Consider the following 18,635-nt stretch of genomic DNA (forward strand, 5'->3'; position numbering starts at 1 on the left):
TTCCAAACAGTATTTTAGAGCACATTTAGACAACAGCTGCAAGGTAAACATTGCTGTCACCAGAAAAAGAAAGCTAGAATTTTTATTATTTTCATTCACTTAGTTTCAAGTTCAATTCAAATATCTGAAAGTGCAGTCAGGGAGGATTCTGCATCAAGTAGAGGTATGTCCCTTATTGCATTGAGAAAGAAACCCACAAACCGGTCTGCAGTATTTCAAAGTGTGTTGTGAATTGGGAAAGAGAGGTTTTGATAAGGTTTAGTCTTAGTTACATGTCATTGAACAAAATATCAGAGAGCCATGAGCAGATTCTACCATTTATTACACATATTACATTCTTAAATAAAAATGCTCCACTTAACAGTTCTTGCATAGATATCTTACAATACCAATTTAGAAAAGAATTATGAAACAGACCAGTAACAAAAATAAATTTTCTTCTTCCTTAATAAAGAACATTACCATACTAACATCATATAATACAAATAATATTTTAAACACTTTGTACAGCAAAAATTGTAAGTAAAACAACAGAAAGGAAAGTAAAACGTAAAAAAACCCAACAGATGTGAAGGTGATGTCGGAGAGGAAGGTGGGTGTGGAGTGAAGGTTTATGGATTGAAGGTTGAAATGAAAGGTATCAGAGTAACAGAGCCCCGGAGAGACAGGTGAGAGGGATGTTGTGATGGAAAAAAAACACATCTGCTGTCTTCTCTTTTCTCTACATGTCAACTCACCCCAGGAAATATAAAGTTGGTTTAGTTTGAGTTAGATGCGTATACAGACTGGATGATATAAAGGGGCTTTCTCTAAAGACAATAAAGGACTTGTCACTTATTTCATTATGTGACATGAACATTGGCATCCAAGTCATGTCTGTCTGTTCATCAGATTTTTGTTGTATGGGTGCTAATGCTTACTAATTGAGAGTATGCTCAGTTGTTCATTATAACTTTGGTCTCATTTTGACTATAACCCCGTTTAGAAACAGCCATAATTATTAGGAACGATGGGCAAAAGTAAGAAAATAAGACCCAAGTTTGGGAAGAAGAACCAAATTTAAATGTTCTCAATTGAAAGAAATAAAACAAATCTAATTTACAGCCAATCACTAATAGAGTTCTGATGATGATAATCAACAATATGGAATACAATAACTTTTTTTTTGTTACTTATTGTGAAGGCATTGCTTTACCAAAATTGTAAAAAAAATTGGTAGCAATAAAGTTGTACTATTTGACAAAGCTTGTACGTAAGATGAATAGAACATTTCTGAGACCAATTTGTTTGGCACATACAGAGGGGGGAACCACTGCCCTTAAGAAGTACTTGAACTTGAAGTTACCCATACAAATCCCTCAAGCATCAGGGTCTAGCTGTGCAGATAAACTGACAGAGATGCACCTACACGGACGAGTTGTCCGTCCTTTCACTGTTCTGACTGACGACATTTGGATAGAAAAGTGGAAAAGATATGACAGTCTTTCTGAAGAACTGCTTGGAGCTCAAAAGCTGCATAGCGCTTGAGAACAGCTCTCAGAACAGAACAGCTGGATATGTGAGGACTCTGAGCATGTTTAAACCCAAAGGGGCTCAGATGGTCGAGGTTTGGGTGGAGAGGGTTTCGGTTGGAGTGAGGTGAAATGTACAGACACAAGGACAGGGGCAAAGATCTGTGAATCTCTTATATACTGACACTTCAAGCAAGGACAAACACAGTAGAAACAGACAGTCACTTCAGGATGCTACTGACGCCAAGAAAATTCAACCAAGTCCCAGTTTGACTGAATGTTTGAAAGTACAACCTATTCCCCAGAATAACGGTGATGTAAAAGGCATTTCACCAGAGGTTTTAGTCTGTATGTGGACGTGTAGCAAAATGGTTCTTGGTGGCAAAGTGCATCCTGGATCAGTGACACATGTTAAGTGGATATTTGACAGAGTGCTCCAACAGACTATGCTAGCAGTGCGTGCACATGGAGAGTGTGATAGCTAAATATGATTATGTAGCGCAATGTTTGCGAGAACTAAAGCCGATCTATAGATATGCTGAAATGTCTGAGACAGTGCTGTTGCCAAATACAGATCTGTATGAAAGATCTCACACTATTTACAAAAGCTGCCTAAATTGACAATCCTTCTTCTGAGTAATATGTTGGAAACTGTGGAAACCGGAGCCTGGTCCCTGAAAGGACAATGTTAGAAGAACTGCCTGGAGTCAAGGACAATGTTTAGAGACTTTTTTTTAAATGGGTTTGTTGGTTTGAGTCTGAATTTGCTCTTCTTCTTACTCGAAACCCTTTCAGGCTATTTACTAAGTCAAATGGTTGTTAATTGCAGATACCTTGACAAGTTCTCCAATGAGTGACACGTGTCAAGACTATAAAGAAGAATGTTTAAGTTTAAATGGATGCATGAAATTTGGTACAATGAGACCATGTTCTAGGCTGCACCTGCATAACTTGTCCGTATAATTGGCCAATGTTTATACCTGTTGGTAAAAAAAACAACATATTGGTGTTCTATTGGACAAACCTACAGAAAGTGTGTAGACTTTATCCATCTTTTCAGATGAAGCTTGGCCATCCCAAGCCTCTCTGCTTGCTTTTGCATCAATACGTATCAATCCCAGATTCAGACCAACCTGCCTTCAGTAAGTTCCCAAGGACAGAAATTTCCTTTTAGGATTTCTTCTGAACTTTACACATATGACACATTGGTAAACTCTTGAACAGTTGGTGAATTGAAATTGGTTTCCAATGTAAACGATTTCCCAAGACTCCAGACCCACTCTGACTGCACTTTGATATGAAATTCACTGGTGCTATTGGCAGTGTGCTAAGCAGCTGACGTAATCTAAACTTCCTCACTCCTGCTAACCCTGCTAGCACAACAACACCAGACACCTAAGACCATGTGAATATTATTTTACATTTGTGAACAATGAGTTCGGCTCCAGCTAGCAGTAGACAAGGGACTGAAAATGTTATGGAGCATGAAGTCCGAGCACGCTGGTAATTAAGATTTAATGGGCCGATCAGGTGAGAAAACACTAACCCTTTTCCCTTTTACCTCCCATCCAAGACTCGTTTTCTGCATCTCTGCCTCTCAGCTCGTCACTAAATCTACTACATTCACAGCAGTTTACTTGCAAATATGCAAATCTTTGGGCAAAATGTGTAAAGTGTGCATTCCTGCAGCTGATAGTGCATGGACAACTGCTGTGGACAGAAAGGAAGAGAAGGGGTGAGGATGGATGGAAACAAAAATGGTATTTTATCGTTATAGGAATAGAGACGGTTGAGACTTTGCGGATAAATGGTCATTCATTTTATCTGTAATCCATGAGATAAAATGCAAAGGCTGATGTAATGATTTAGATATTCATGTGGGAAAATGTTTTCTTTAAATCTTTTTTATCACAGTTTAGTGTTTATTTTAATATATCTCACTATCTCCTGGCATTTCTCTATGCGAACAGGATCTCTTGTGTCTACATCAAATCTGTCCACTGGGTACAAAGCGCTGGAATCCGTCCATCTCAAGGTTTGCTCCAGACCACTCAGTTTCCCTGTGACCCAGAGCGATCTCATTAGCTGAACTGCGACTGGAGAAGAGGACCCGGGAGTGCTAATGCTAATCAGGGCTGTGGGACAGCTATAGCTGGCCTGGAGGAGCCTGAGAGACGACATGAGACCCGGAGCAACACTGTGACAGGAAACCTGCTTCTTCAGGCAAAGAGACGAAATGTGCTATGGTATCTGAAGTGACTTTGAGATCTGTTGGATGTCAAGATGGATTTTAATTCAAGGGGAGAAGAAGAGCTATGAGTCAAATTTATTGAATACTATCCAGCACAATTCCTTGAATCCTCTGTATTTATAGTTTTGCGCATATTGTCCGATATCTTGTTCCTTAAAATCCAGAAATGTACTGCAAGCTACACATTCTCTTAAGACAGTACAAAAGGGTTATCATTCACCATGGTTTTCCAAAGGAGCAGATCAATGTCAACCATAAATTAGTTTCCATTTTTTGTCAGCATGCAGGCAAAGGTTTGCCCTCGACTGCAAGACAACACGGCATTCGTCGGTTTTCTGTGAATTAGGTTCTCTTTTGGGGTTAGCAGCTCAGAAAATGAGTCGGCTAACGGAAAGCGACGAGACACATGGGGACAAAATGCAAATGAGCAGCTGATTATGTGTCCTACTTCCTCTTACTGAGGAAAAAACTGTTAACAACAACGTTTGTGCTGAATATGGTATTTTAAGGATATGATTTACGCGCAGATAATCGAGAGGCCAAATACTGATACTGATCTCAGCATTCGGATGAACAGGTGAGTGGATGTATGGATGAATGAAGGGTTTAACCAAAAAAAGAATAAACACATTGTCAGCCATCGCTTGGATTAAGAGCATTTTTCACCAACAGAAGTAAAAACCAAAATTTCTCCCACAAGGTTGCACACATGTTCAGCAGTTAAAAATCTGTTATCAACCACCTTGCTGAATCACTGCTTCCCTCACAGTTTGCCTAATGTGGACACACACACACACACACTCACACACACACTCACACACACACACACGCACACACACTCACACACACACACTCACTCACACAAACATACACACATATGCACATTCATGCCATCAAAAGCTTCACAAAAGTGCTACGATCCCCGTCCCTCTATGATTGTACGTCCTGTATAGGGGGGGTTCCTTCTACATCCCATTGCATGTCTCAACATTTTGGCATGACTTTTGCATCATCCAAGCTGAAGAAAACAACCATCAATACAGCTTTTGTTACAGAAACCAAACAATGAAGTAAAATCAAAAGTGAAACACTGGATTCATCCCAAACGTGGGTTGCTTTACGCTGTATTTAGCAGAAAGAGAGAGTTAGTAGAGAAAGCTGCCGCTGGATACAGAGGCCTCATATGGAGGCGGTCTCCCGCTGATCTCTCCTGACCCGGGAGACTTTGCCCGTGGCTGAAGGGCAGTTCCACGCTGGAGGTTTTTGGTATCGATTGTTCGAAGCTGCACCATAAAACCCCCTTGAAGGGGAATGTTTTCACTGTTTCACCTAATGAAGGCTGGCAAGGCCGACTGGCACGATGACTGGGCATGCTGGGATATGAAAACCCCCGCCAGCTTCAGGAACCGTGAACCCTTACCCAGTCGTACCAGTCAGAAGTGAGTATTAGACTGTTAGCGTGCGCTACAGGGCATAAAGGTGGTGGTGGGCGGATGGAGCAGCGGTGTAAGTGTTGGAGTTGGCGGTATCAGTAATGCCCTGATCACAAGGCGAGTTTAGATTTTCTACAACCCATTGAGCAAAAGAAGCAGGTGTGGATATTTGCTCTCCCCAGTTTTCACCTCTCATGAGATATTTTTTACATCAGAGATTCCAGGGTAAGTGATTACCCTTAGGTTAGCGATAGAAGCCATTGTTATGCATTAGTCTTCAGCGACATGGATTCAAAATCAGTGATTATTCTTTTAATAAAATGTGCTGACTTTCATGGAAAGTTGCCTACATCAATGCTGCAGTAATCAGATGATAAGAACAAAATGCAAAGACAAATTGTACAACAATAATGAATATTTCACATTGGGTTTCAAGGGGAAGTATTTTCAACTTGGAAAGAGTTTAGTGCAAGTCACAATGCAACAAATCCAAATGTCTCAGTTGGAGCTGATTTGAAAGGTAGGCTACCTCGCACGTTTTCTTGTAAACAACACCATGTTTACTTTGAAAGATTTCTGACAAAAATAAAATTTTCTAGTTTTACATTCAATGAAAAGGTTCATTTTACGTCCTTCTTCACAAAGTCATATTTATTTTTAAGTACTTAATTCTGCATTTATTCATGTGTTGGTTCCTTAGCAGTCTCCTTCTTTCTTGCCTTTGTTGGTACACTACTTCATATTTCTTGAGCATCACTACTTCCATCTGTTGGTCTGTTGATCTGGGTAAATAGATGTTGATTATGAGTTTTGGGATGTATATGGAAACTCAAAACTAAAATTGCAGTTCTGGTGGGCCAAAATCTTGCAGGGTAGCTTTAAGTGTGATAATCAGTTTCTCTGAATCGTCTTCATATAAAAATTTGGTCTTTTGTTGATTGCTGTTCTGTTGACATCAATTGTAGGAAAGTTTTCCGAGGATGTGATCCCACCAACAGTTTGTGCAACAGCCAAACGTCTGTTTAAGTCAAATTTGTCTGTTTTTTTTGGAATTGAAAAGCTGATTCACGATGTTTTCATAGAACCAGATGGGACCTTGAAAATTCAAATTCTCTGTACATTATCGACAGGATGAAAGCATCTTTTTTGGATTATCGATATGTTTTCAGCAGTTGTATGAAGTTTTGATAAAAGGCCTGTCGGAGTTGATTTATTTCTATTTACTCGAGATGAAAGTCTGATAAAAGTGGCTTATACCCCCGATTGCAGCTAAGAGTCTCTGAAGTAAAAAACGCTGATTAAATGAGAGGCAGAAACTGTAGCGAAGGATATGTGGGTGATTGTTGGAACTGAGAACAAGCTGATTTCTCACTTCAAAGGATTTGGAATCGTTTGTTACCTCCAGCCGAGAGCTAAGATACTCCTCTACTAAACAACAGTTGCTAAATTCCTACTGTGAAAAAAGATCTGGGAGCAGAACATATAAATCCAGGAAGAGTGTGTGTGTGTGTGTGTATGTGTGTCTGTGCGTACATGAGCTGGTGTGTATGTGTGTGTGTGTGTGTATTTGCACTAAAGGCTGCCATGCAGTGTTTTGTTTTCCAACTCTGTTCATTAGTTTAATAATTATTTCCTAAATCTTATTAGTCTTATCTCGAGAGGAGCCGTAAGCAAAAAGAAACTGCAGTGTAAGTCTGTGTGTGTGTGTGCGTGTGTGTGTGTGTGTGTGTGTGTGTGTGTGTGCATGTGTGTTGACGGAGTATGTGTGCTTGTTCTGTATACAATGTGTAGAGCGAGACAGGATTGTTTTTTGTGTTGGATTTTTTTTCAAGTCTTTTTATCATTTTTTTGTCTTTGTGTTCCTTTTTTCGCTGTAGAAAAAAAAGCACAGATAACATTGAAAAAAAGAAAAAAAAGTCAGTGCAGTCAATGGATACGAAACAGGCAAGTTTGACCAGGCCGTGCGTGTGACCGTGTCTGTCCGGGCACGGCGCACAAAAGGTCCGTTGGTGTCTTAAATCCCACGTGAATAACCAAAAAGCGGCTCATCAGCCTCTGCTCTTGCCCTGCAGTGATGCCAGGGGGATGAGATTTTAGAGTCTGTGAGAGCGCTCCAGGATGAGTTTTCATAGAATCAACAAAAAGAAACAAAGAACGAGGAACAAAAAAAAGAAGAAAGGTTTTGAGTTTTTTAAGCAAGTCCTCTGCCTGACTCCGACAGAGTGCGAAACCACGGAGGGTCATACGAGGGTTTTGTTTTCCATCTGGAGTGAATCGCAGGGCAGAAGGAGCAGCACAAAAAAAATGAAGACCTCTCTGCTCCTTGCTTTTATTTTTTCTCAAACAAAAAGAAAAATTACAAATCCCTTTTCTGAGAGTCGGTATGTTTCTGTTTTTTTCTTCTTCTTGTTCATCCGCTGGTTGCTTACAGACTGCAAAAGTACAGCCGGTGCACATGGGGATTAAAAGACCAACAACGTCCTCCTTCTCATCCCACACATTCTGTTGAAGTCATCTTAGATTTTTTTTTTTAGTCCCCCCCCCCCCCCCTCCCCCCACCTCAAAAACACAATTCAATGAGTTTTAAGACATTTTCTCCAAGAGAGAGAAAAGAACAAAGTGTCATTCTTTGTATCAACAACAATAAGAAGAATTATTGTCCTCAAAGTAGAAAAAAAGGGAAGAAAGTGTCGCTGCGCATTTCTGTCAGATGGCCTGCGGAGGCGGCAGGCGTCTCAGTGAAGGTGAGAGATGCAAACACTAACTGGAGGAGAGCCTGAGAGCTGCAGGAGCACCCGCTGACTGAACCGAGGTCCCATAGGTGCACTGAAACACCCAGCGTCCAACACGGGTTAGGATAGTCAGCTCTGCTAGAAGTCAATCTGTACAGTCTCTCTCCTGCAGATTTTGGCATTGTTGTTTTCTTCACGTAAGTAACTGAAGCTGACTGCGGCAGATGATGGTTTATTTAGTTCCATGTATGAGAAAAAACAATGAAAAAAGTTGAGTATTTGATTTAAAAATCCGGTTAAGCACTAACAAACTGACTATTATATGGATATTGAAGTTTCCCCACTGAACTATCTCCTCACCCAAAGTGACTCACACTGACTACAGAGAAAGAAAAAAGGCGGCGTAATGTTTCATCAAGCAAGTTAAGTATATGTTGGTTTGGCAGTGTCCAAGCCCCCAGAGCCGCATGAGAGCAGCCCGGGGTTCACCGGGATGATGCATTCAAAGACGGCTGTGTTGAGTGTTTACTATTGCAAGTGTGCGAGTGTGTAATTTTAAAGAAAATCAACAATCTAGCTACTCCTCGTTTTCCTCTGACTCCTGTCTGCGGTGAGAGAGGGCCGTCAGTCCGTTCGTTTTTTTTTTTTTTTTTTTTTACGGTCCTCTCAGATGGATTGGCCGCCCTGCAGGTGTCATGGCTTGCCGACTGCTTTAAGGACGGGGTGAACGAGGCGGGTGGTTGGTAGCTTGACTGCCCATCCCTCTCTCCTCCTTTCTCTCCTCCTCCTCTTCATCTTCATCTTCCTCCTCTCCCACTCCTTCTCCCTTCTGCCCTCAGATGTGCCTCTTCATGTGCAGGGCCAGGTGGTCAGACCGGGAGAAACACCTGCAGAGAGAAATAGGGAAACTGTGTCATTAATATTTATAAAACCTCCTGAAACCGCAGTAAAAAATATGTGAAGAAATAGGAGATATAATGTAGGGTTGATTTTTCATTTAAACTCGGAAAGAACAGGACAGGGGAAAAGATAAACACACAATTTGAACAACAATTAATAACAAAGTTCTAATGGAACGATGTGCTGTATGTTAGAGGATATGGCTAGTCACAGCCAATGGCTCTGTGTATTAGTCATACATGGGCCAAACTTCCAGGCCTCCTGAAGCACCCACTGGCTCTGTGTATGTCTTGGGAGCGCTCCATAATCTCAGGCCTTTTGTATTTCCCACTGGCATTGCGCATTTCCTGGAAATGCTCCACACTTTCCAGCCCCTCCCTGAACTCAACATTGCCTCTGTGTGTTTGAAGGAAAGCGTCCCACTGCTACTGTAGGGAACAATTAAATACTCCCTGAATCTGTGTTATTTCGAGGAGAACCTGATATTCTCAAGCCCGCCATGAACGATATGTTTTTATGCAGTCATGTTTTTGTGGATAGATATCACCTGGACAATCTAAAAGAGAGAATACTATTTAAACACAAAGACAGACAGAGACTGGCAGAGAGGCCGTGCTCATCTCTTAGTAGTCTACACACATTTAATAATTCAAGAAACTTCAGATATTTTCGGTCTTTGGTCGTACTTCATTGTGTCACACCAGTGACCCCAGATGAACATATGAAAGTCTATGTATTCAGGCTCTGTGATTTCCTAAACACGACTCCAACACGATCATAAATCACAGCCAGACCTCCACCGCTCTGCAGTCAGTCCTTGAGCTCCGGGTACAATACTATTGTAGAAACTAATTAGATATGCATCATGAACATAGACACTAATGCAGACAGGCTGGCAGTGCTCTCTGATGCCGGGCCATTTAACTCTGCAGTGACTGCACCTGGTGTGTGAGAGACATAAAACCAGGTGCTGCCCATGTGAAATGTAAAAGGAATCGTAATGTCACCATGATTTTAATTTTACTACAGCATGGTGAAGACATTAAAGCTGAGCATTCACAATAAAATGCATCACAAATGATATGACTAAATGAGAGGGGGAAAAGCAAAACGTGGGAGAGAATAAAATGGGAAATTAAATATTCACTTTGCCAGAGGGTTTATTCATTATTAATTAGTCAAGCCTATTAGATGTGTATGTGTGATGGTGTGTGTATTTAGGCAGGCTGTTGTTCTATCCAGACAAATGTGAACAAAAAACGCACAATGGAAAGTTTGTCACACCGTAGAAATATCTCTCAGGTGCTTCTACTGTGATTTATTCTCTCGATGTGCAGAAATGAACCCGTGATAATTGGGGTTGCCCAACTGGGACATTGACTTTTCCAGGGATGGCCTGAAGTTTGTGTGCACACACACAAATGAAGAGCCTTTATTTCCCCCTTCTGTCTGCACTAATTACATTGACTTTTAAGTAACACAAGATAAGGGCAACACATGCATTGTCAAGGCGTAATTCTTCATGGACTCAAATAAAGATTTATGTCCAAAGTAAATGAAAAAAATCGCAAACTTCTACACACTGAGTCCCACCTCTGGCAAGGCAAATAGTCAATAATAGTCAGGGATTTTGGGGTGGCCAATTAGATTTTAAGGGGGGGCCCATGCTCCTGGAAACGCCCCTGCTACTTGACAATTATGTCATCGCACATCATCTGACACACCTGTTGAATATTAGCTATGACAACTTCACCCCATAGGTTGACGGTTTAAGTCAATACAAAAGTGTATAAACAATAAAATATGAATCTGATAGTGATTGAAATAACATCCATAACATGTCACTCTATTCACATTCCCAAATAGTTGACGACTGCAATTTCATTGCTTCTTTCTCTATCTCACTTTCTGATCCCGTCCGGTCACAGCAGATGGATGTACAACAATGAGTCTGGCTCTGCTCATGGTTTCTGCCGGTTTGAAGGGAGTTTTTCTTGTTTATGTTTCCATTCCACTCATGCTATAAAAAATCTTGGGTCTCTTAAGTATGGTCTCGACTCTTTTTGTATAGTGTCCTGAGATAGATTTTGTTATTAGATTGCGTTAACTAAATAAGTAACTACATTAGTTACCAAAGCTTTGCTGTGCCCCTCAGTGCTTCCAGTTGATGTCTGCATGAGACACCAAGTTTCTGTCAGCAGGAATATAAAGATAAAATACAACATACAGTATCTATAATGTGGACAAAGAGTTTGTAGAAAATGAATAAAACACAGTGTGGACAGAGCTGACTTTGGCGTCTTCATTTGTTAAAGTTTTCAGACTTCACAGCATTAATGTGAACAGTTGAACTTTGCTCTCTGTTGTCTCTGTTCCAGTGTTTGCCCTCAATCCTCCGCTGGCCATGTGTTACCTAATGTACACCTCCACCAATATGTGTGTGTGTGTGTGAGTGTGTGTGCGTGAGTGTGTGTGCGTGTGTGACCGGACAGATGGCCATGCCAGTTACTGTGTCACTGTTGGGGTGTGGAGCAGCCAGACCAGCTGGTACCCGCCCCCCTTCTCCTCCGTCCGTCCCATCCTCCTCTTCTCCTCCTCTAAACTCTCTCTCTCTACTCCTCCTCCTCACTTCTTTTTGTCCTTTTCCTCATCACTCCTCCTTCTTCCAGCTCCATGGAAACATCAGGGGGTCCTCGCTTGATTAGGCAGGATTAATGACAGACTGTGTGTGTGTGTGTGTGTGCGTGTGTGTGTGTGTGTGTCTCCCAGGAGAAATTGTGTCAGATTGAACATTCTATCTAATGTTAACTTCTCCGTGGCTGCCACTTTCTGCCATTCTCATGGTAATATTTGGGGGCTCCACCCATCACAGATGTGTGTCTGTGTGTGTTACTGTAAGACATCCTGGTTGTGTTAAGCCGATTTCCGACAAACTTGTTATTTGAGCATCAAAAGGCATAAAAGGGAAACACTAGAATCTGAAAATTAAGGTGCTTCCAGACTGGGAGCGGTTACAACCTGCAACATTATGCATAATTTGAGACTTTTTTTTCTTCCATTTTGGGATCTGCAGACAACCTCAAATTGTATCAGACTGCAAATCACAGACTACTGCCACCCATCCCACATTATTGAAATGAGAGCAAAAGAGAGCAGATTAAAACCCAGAAATTGTTAGCAATATGCCCAATATAGTCAGGAATATGGCTTTTCTTCACTGATCTGACTGTCTTCTAATAAATAGATTAATGATTCACATAACTCAGATAGTGTTGAAATCAGCTCCTGTTTCATTTCCTTGTCTCTCTTTCTCTTGTGTCTGATCGCCATGATTACGTGGCAGGATGCAGCAGCAGGTTTTAACATTTCAACCAAGAACAGAACTCAAATTTGCCTGAAATAAATTGTGCTGAAGATTGACAGTAAGGAGTGGCGGCTCACACAAAATACAACAGTTCCGATCAGCCTCAGCTTTGTTTCTATACAAATATGGCCAACATAGGCTGGTGCTGATGCATATTCAGAAAACTTTGTTGTTGCAATTGATAAGAAATCTGCACAATATTTTAAAGAAATACTTTGAGATTGGATGTTACTTTCTAAAGATGCCTCGTGGAAGGTGATGTTTATTTTATATCAGCACATATTAGAGCAATTCTTTGGTTTCCTTTTGGAGTCAAAGAAGTAGATTTTCCTCAAAGAGCTCAGATGTCAGTTATTCAACAGTTTACAGGCAGACAAAGAGCAGCAGTAGACACACACAATAACTTCTACACTTGCAACACTGCAGACTTTGAATCAGTCAGGGTCTCAAACGGCTTATGTCTGTGTCATTGTGTAACCAAGTTTGTTATGTCTGCACATTTAAATGCTCATGTGTGGCAATATGACTTTGCATTTAAATGTCTTTGTGCTCTGTACACACGTGTGTGTTCTTATTGTGTCTGCGCCGTGAGTGTGTGTGTGCCAAAAAAGAGCTAATACAGTCCCCGCTCTCAGCCAGGATTAGAAGCTTCCAGCAGGTTTCTGGAGGGTTTTATGTCTAAAACCCCAACTAGAGGGAATCCACAACAGCCAATTACACTGTCTCTAGGGCGAAAGTGGGTGTGTGTCTGTGTGTGTGTGTGTGTGTGTGTGTGTGTGTGTGTGTGTGTGTGTGTGTGTGTGTGTGTGTGTGTGTGTAGTTCAACAGAAAGGTAGTGCAGACACACACACATACAGACACATACAGAGAGAGTGTATGTTAAAGTGGAGCTGGCATCTGGTGCCACTCAATTAGTCGTGACCAGTCTGCCAATAGCCAGAATCCATTTAACTGCCAACACAGGGGCATGAGTAAGCATTCAAGCACGCACGCACGCACGCACGCACGCACGCACGCACGCACGCACGCACGCACGCACGCACGCACGCACGCACGCACGCACGCACGCACGCACGCACGCACAACCTTTTTGGACTAAATACTGAACCTTCCCTGCATTCTCAACAAAATAACTTATATCACGTGTTCCTGTGGCCACGTTAAAAAAAAAAAAAAAAAGATTTCATTTGGGTCATAACATTTTATATTAAAGAGTTGACACCATAAGCTATACTTTGATCTTTTATTTTTGACCAAGTCAACAGAAAAGCAGGAGCTCCACATAAATGCTGAAGGAAGCAAATATATGAACTTCAAACTGACTCATTTACTGCATTTTGACTCCTAAGTGTTTATATCGGAATTTTATTTCCTTGTATGTATGGCAAGAGATGTGAAATGGGGTGTAAACTAATACAATGTCAATGCATGCTAAATTAGATGCAAACTCCCTACTGCTTTAGATGCATAAACATTTTTGGGAGGAAAAACTAAGTTTAAACATTTCAGTTCCCCACTTCATTCGAAAAAGAGAAACATTCATGCTAATAGAAACATTTATATTCGCTCTGATACCAAACAAGCTCTCACACCTCACATTTTTACTATCGCAGCCTGGTTAGTGGCTCCTTGTTCAGAATATAACATCTAGGTATAACTCAAGCGGCAACCTCTGTTGTTAAGCTAATGCAGAAGTACCAAATACTGTAGTTTCTCTAGTGTCCTATAGGCTGCCCTCAAAGCCAAGGAATCCCCATTAGGTCACAGATTAAAATGCACATTTCTATATTTGTAATAATTGTAAGAGGTGGTTTTGTATATATGTAAATATTGGTTTTGATTATATATAGGCTAAGAGTTATGCATAAGTAGATATGAAAAGGGGTGTGGCTGAGTTGATTGACAGGTGTCGCGTTGTCTGTTTGCCAGGAGGCTTAAGCCCCGCCTCAACTCCACCTCCTAACCAGTGACTAGATTGATCACAAGTTAGGTTAAAATGGCATTTCCAATATTGCCACCACCACCAATGGGCTTCAAAAGTCTGCTTCTCAAACCAGTTAGTGACATCACCGAGACCTCGTCCATGTTTATATACAGTCTATACTATATACCACAGACACCTGCTGTGTTGCTTCAAGCCTCCATTACTCCATAAAGGAGTAATTATATTCAGACTCATCCACTGCCTGAAACCAAAGCCCCTTTTGTGCTCTCCATGCAACATCACCAGACTTCTACAGCAGATCAAAGTAACAGGTCAGAGGTCACCAGAAAAGGTACTATGACTGTACTTAGATGGTTACATTTGATGCATCTGGCAACCGATCGAGCGTCGAAGTGTGACGACTTGTGAGGTTTTCTGTGGTTTACACTCAGAGGTAGCTTTATGATGTATTTTGCTTAGCTAAGCATAAAGTCTGTAAACACGAGATAATTAATAACCAATTTTGACAAATAAATATTATGACGGATTCTCTTAAACTTTCAATAATTCACTTTCTGTATCAGTATGTAACTTTTCATAGAAGAAGAAAACAAGTGTTACTTATCACATTACAAATGCACAATGATAACCATTAATTGTGCCTGAATATTGACATAAATGTGCTTCACTTTTTGACCTGACACCCTTTCTGTTGTTCTGTGTGACTCACATATTTTTGGAGTTCGACTTGTTGACAAAGACGGGTTAAACACTCGCCCTTGAAAGCCGAAATGCATCAACATACTTAAAATGTAAACAGACTGATTGTTTGTCATTGTTTTTAGATACAGCCGGTGCCTGTGTGTGTGTGTGTGTGTGTGTGTGTGTGTGTGTGTGTTTGTGTTTGTGTGTTTACCTGTCGCAGTGGTTGCACTTGAATGGCTTCGCTCCGGTGTGTTTGCGGTAGTGTCGTGTCAACTCATCACTGCGGGCAAAACGCCATTCGCAGCCCTCCCATGAGCACTTATAGGGCTTCTCACCTGCCAGAGAGAGAGAGAGAGAGAGAGAGAGAGAGAGAGAGAGAGAGAGAGAGAGAGAGAGAGAGAGAGAGAGAGAGAGAGAGGGAAACAGGAGGAGATGTCACATTTTATTATAATTTCTACATCTAATTTCACACGTCTAAACTACAGCTGCTCGCTAATGTACAGGTTACCACCCCTGGCTTTCTCTAAACCCAAGCACACCAACACACACACACACACACACGGTCACACACACACACATATAGCCCAGGGGCCCAGGCACGCAGACCAGTTTTAACACAACAGCCATTTCAATGAGCCAATACACTCAATTAGCTGTAAATGAAGTCTTTCAGCACTGCGGCGTGTTAATTCATAATCCCAAATTCACCCTGAAATGAATCTCGTTTTGTTCCCTCCATCACCAACCCACACACACACACACACAAGCACGGACACACACACACGTGCACACACACGCGCACACACCCTGAGGTGGTGGGATCTGAAATGTAAATGAAGTTTCATCCCCCACTTCACCAGATGGGAGAAGAGATGCTCTATTGTTCTCAGCCTGTAGTTATCTCTCCATGATAGAAAGCCTTCCAGCTGTGTGTGTGTATTTGTGTGTATTTTGTCTTGGGGTGTGTGTGTGTGTGTGGGTAGTGTGTTGGAGCAGACTGTCTTCAAATGGGATTTGATGATGTCTGAAGCTACATCCACACTGATATGTTTCTCTTTTAACCGTAGAACTTATCCTACCTTTACAGCAAGCATTTTTCTGATACCCTAAAACAAAGGCCTCATTCTCTCATATTTCTTTCCTTAGCTGTTTTCACACATGTACTCCTGAAAATTAAAAAAAGAAAGAAAGCCCTGAAATCTTCCTGAGTTGCTTATTAACACAGGTCGCTCACAGTGTTAGGTTTCCAGGTCGGACTGGAGTGGAAACGTGTGACGCAAAGAAGACGCTTGGAAAATCCAAGATGACAAACACAACAACAGAGTCCAGCACTATGATGACAGTTTTTGTCTTCATTTCAATACTACTTTTAACTTTACGAATTCACAGAGTGAACTAACGAAATGATCAGAACATACTGGTGAGCAGAGAGGATACCGAAGTAGCTTCTTTAGTTTGCGTACTGGTCTGTTATATATCATCACCTGCTCGCTCTCTGTGAATTGTCCTGAACATTTCCTTCTTTATTCTCACATCGACAACCCCAACTTCATGTGGCTTGAACAAAAAAGTAGGGCTAAAGTTGGGAGAAAAATTTGTCCATTTGAGTTCACACATCGAGCTCTTTCTTTGTTGCTGGTAATTTCTGGAATTTTTGAGGAGTTTTGTTCATGTGTGAAAACACTACTTGTTTCTGTCCTTTAAACCTGCGATGCAATCAGAAGATACAAGGAAGAGATACAAGAACAGAGGATCCGGGCAACAGGCATTTAACCCAGATTTGTTTTAAAGCACCTCTATATTTTACGATCTCTTTAAAAACCGCAGTATCATCAAAATGTAAAGTTTTGTATCAACTTACAGTACATCATGAATTCATTATGTAACCTCTAGTATACCCCAGGGGACAAAAAGACATCTACAACGGATACAACTGTGCATCCATGCTCGCTGCTCCTCTGGGGGGAGAAACCTCTCACCTTGTCCTCTTTACTCAAGACACATGTACATAGGACATCCTTCAAGATGACACACTGAGATTGATTTGTAGGTCACAGGCAGGAAGCCAGAGAGAGAAGACAGTGAGTATGGCTTTGAGAAACTGCAGAATCAGCTTTATTTAGAAAACTATTGGGTTCGCCATGTCTTCAGGTAGACTGGGAGATCAATTTGGCTTCTTAAAGAAGCAATAATGGTAACCAACGGATTAAGCTTTGAATGGTGATCAATAGATAATCAAAACATACGACCCCCAGTCCCCTAAAAGAAGGGATACAAATGACACTGCAGCTGTTTTCACACATGCACTCCTGAGAGTTTCTTAAAATAAAATTTCAGCACAACCAGAAACTGACATTTTCCAGAGTTGTTGTTCACACATGTCCCTCACTGTGTGTAGTTTCCTGGACGGGAGCAAAGCGGTTGCAGTCGTAATGTTTACAAGATATCCCGAATGGCGAGCACAGAGAGATAAACGCCATAATGACAGTTCTTGCCTTCATATCAATGCTAAGTGTTATCGAAATTATTTAAAGGATCGACAAAAGAGTGGAAAGTAAAGAGTATGAAGCTGCTTTATTACTTGCAGGATGGTCATCACTTAATATAAACATCACCTTCCCCCTTCTGCTGCCTTGCTCACACAGACTTTCTCTGAATATTTATTGGTGCGTTCAAACATTGACTCACCTAACTTAATACAGATTTAAAAAAGAAAATAAAAATTCCAATGAAGTAAAAAAACCTTAATGAATAAAAAATGAAACGAAAAACATAAACAAGTTGTTCTTTTCTCTGAATACACATTGATCAAATATCTTCCTCTTGTAGCCATATTAATTCATCATTGGCCTGAGTCTGCTCAAGGCTATTTCAAATGTCATCATGGCACGACACCTACATTGGATCCTATTATGTTACCCCATCTTTAACACGGTCACAAAGCACTTACACCCATCTCTGAGTTATTTATCAAACTGAAAGACATTTTTTTTTTTTTTTGCTCATGCACAGCTGCAGTTCTGTGTCTCTGTTCTGTTTTATTTTTTTTCTCGACAGACTAAACTTGTCATTTTCCATTGAATTCCCTCCCTGCTGCTTCTGCACCGTCTTTTACAGGAAATCCAATTCCTTTACTATTATGAGCCTGTTTGAGCATAGTTTCTGCGGTTCATTTCATTTTCACTATAACTCACAGTCTGGGTTGGGAAGAGAGAAAATAAAACTCAGTCCGGGGGGTCCAGTTTGCTCAGTTTAGACACCAAAACAATGTATGGTTAGTTAAAATTTTACTACTACGATTTTTACAGCTGGAAGATTACTGTATCCTTTGTTTGACAGTTTAAGGGAATCTTTGTCAAGATTTAGGTGGTCTCCAATACGTATTGATAGTAAATAACGTTAATTAAAGCAATAAATTCCTCTTTGTGTGCTTTATCGACAGAACACTAAGTCCTCCTGCTACAAAGCTTTACCAGCACTGCCTACATGTACCAAGAAGCACTGGTGCAAGCATCAGCAGCCTCTGCCTCCAACTCTTTTGTATTTTATTCGGCTGTTTACTCAGACTCAGAAACACTCTAAAACAACTACAATCGAATCCCCGCAATACAAGATAGTAGATTTTTTTTTAAACTGATTGGGAATGCCAGTTCCCTTTGGCTTTCTGTACTGTACAGGTGTTCTGGTGCTTTCACCTACAGTACATTTCCACCGCTGGGTGTTAGAGACATGGGTGGTTAAAAATTCACACAAAGGTAATTTGTTCAAAAATAGTTGCTTAAGGAGCCTGCAGTAGCTACCAACTTTTCAATCAA

At 41.0% G+C, this 18,635-nt stretch overlaps 1 protein-coding gene across 1 annotated transcript in view; it reads right to left on the bottom strand.

Moving 5' to 3' along the window:
• Positions 1–305: 305 nt before the first annotated feature.
• klf7b (Kruppel like factor 7b) overlaps positions 306–18,635 on the bottom strand; it is a 74,439-nt gene continuing 56,109 nt past the window's right edge. The window contains exons 3-4 of the mRNA XM_020633955.3: positions 15,032–15,155; positions 306–8,814 (exon numbers count right to left, since the gene is read on the bottom strand). Coding sequence (XP_020489611.1) covers positions 8,763–8,814; positions 15,032–15,155 — 176 coding nt within the window. The 3' untranslated portion in view covers positions 306–8,762. The remainder of the gene's footprint in view (positions 8,815–15,031; positions 15,156–18,635) is intronic.

This window comes from Labrus bergylta, chromosome 13 (assembly GCF_963930695.1).
Source record: "Labrus bergylta chromosome 13, fLabBer1.1, whole genome shotgun sequence".
Classification (NCBI taxonomy): Eukaryota; Metazoa; Chordata; class Actinopteri; order Labriformes; family Labridae; genus Labrus; species Labrus bergylta.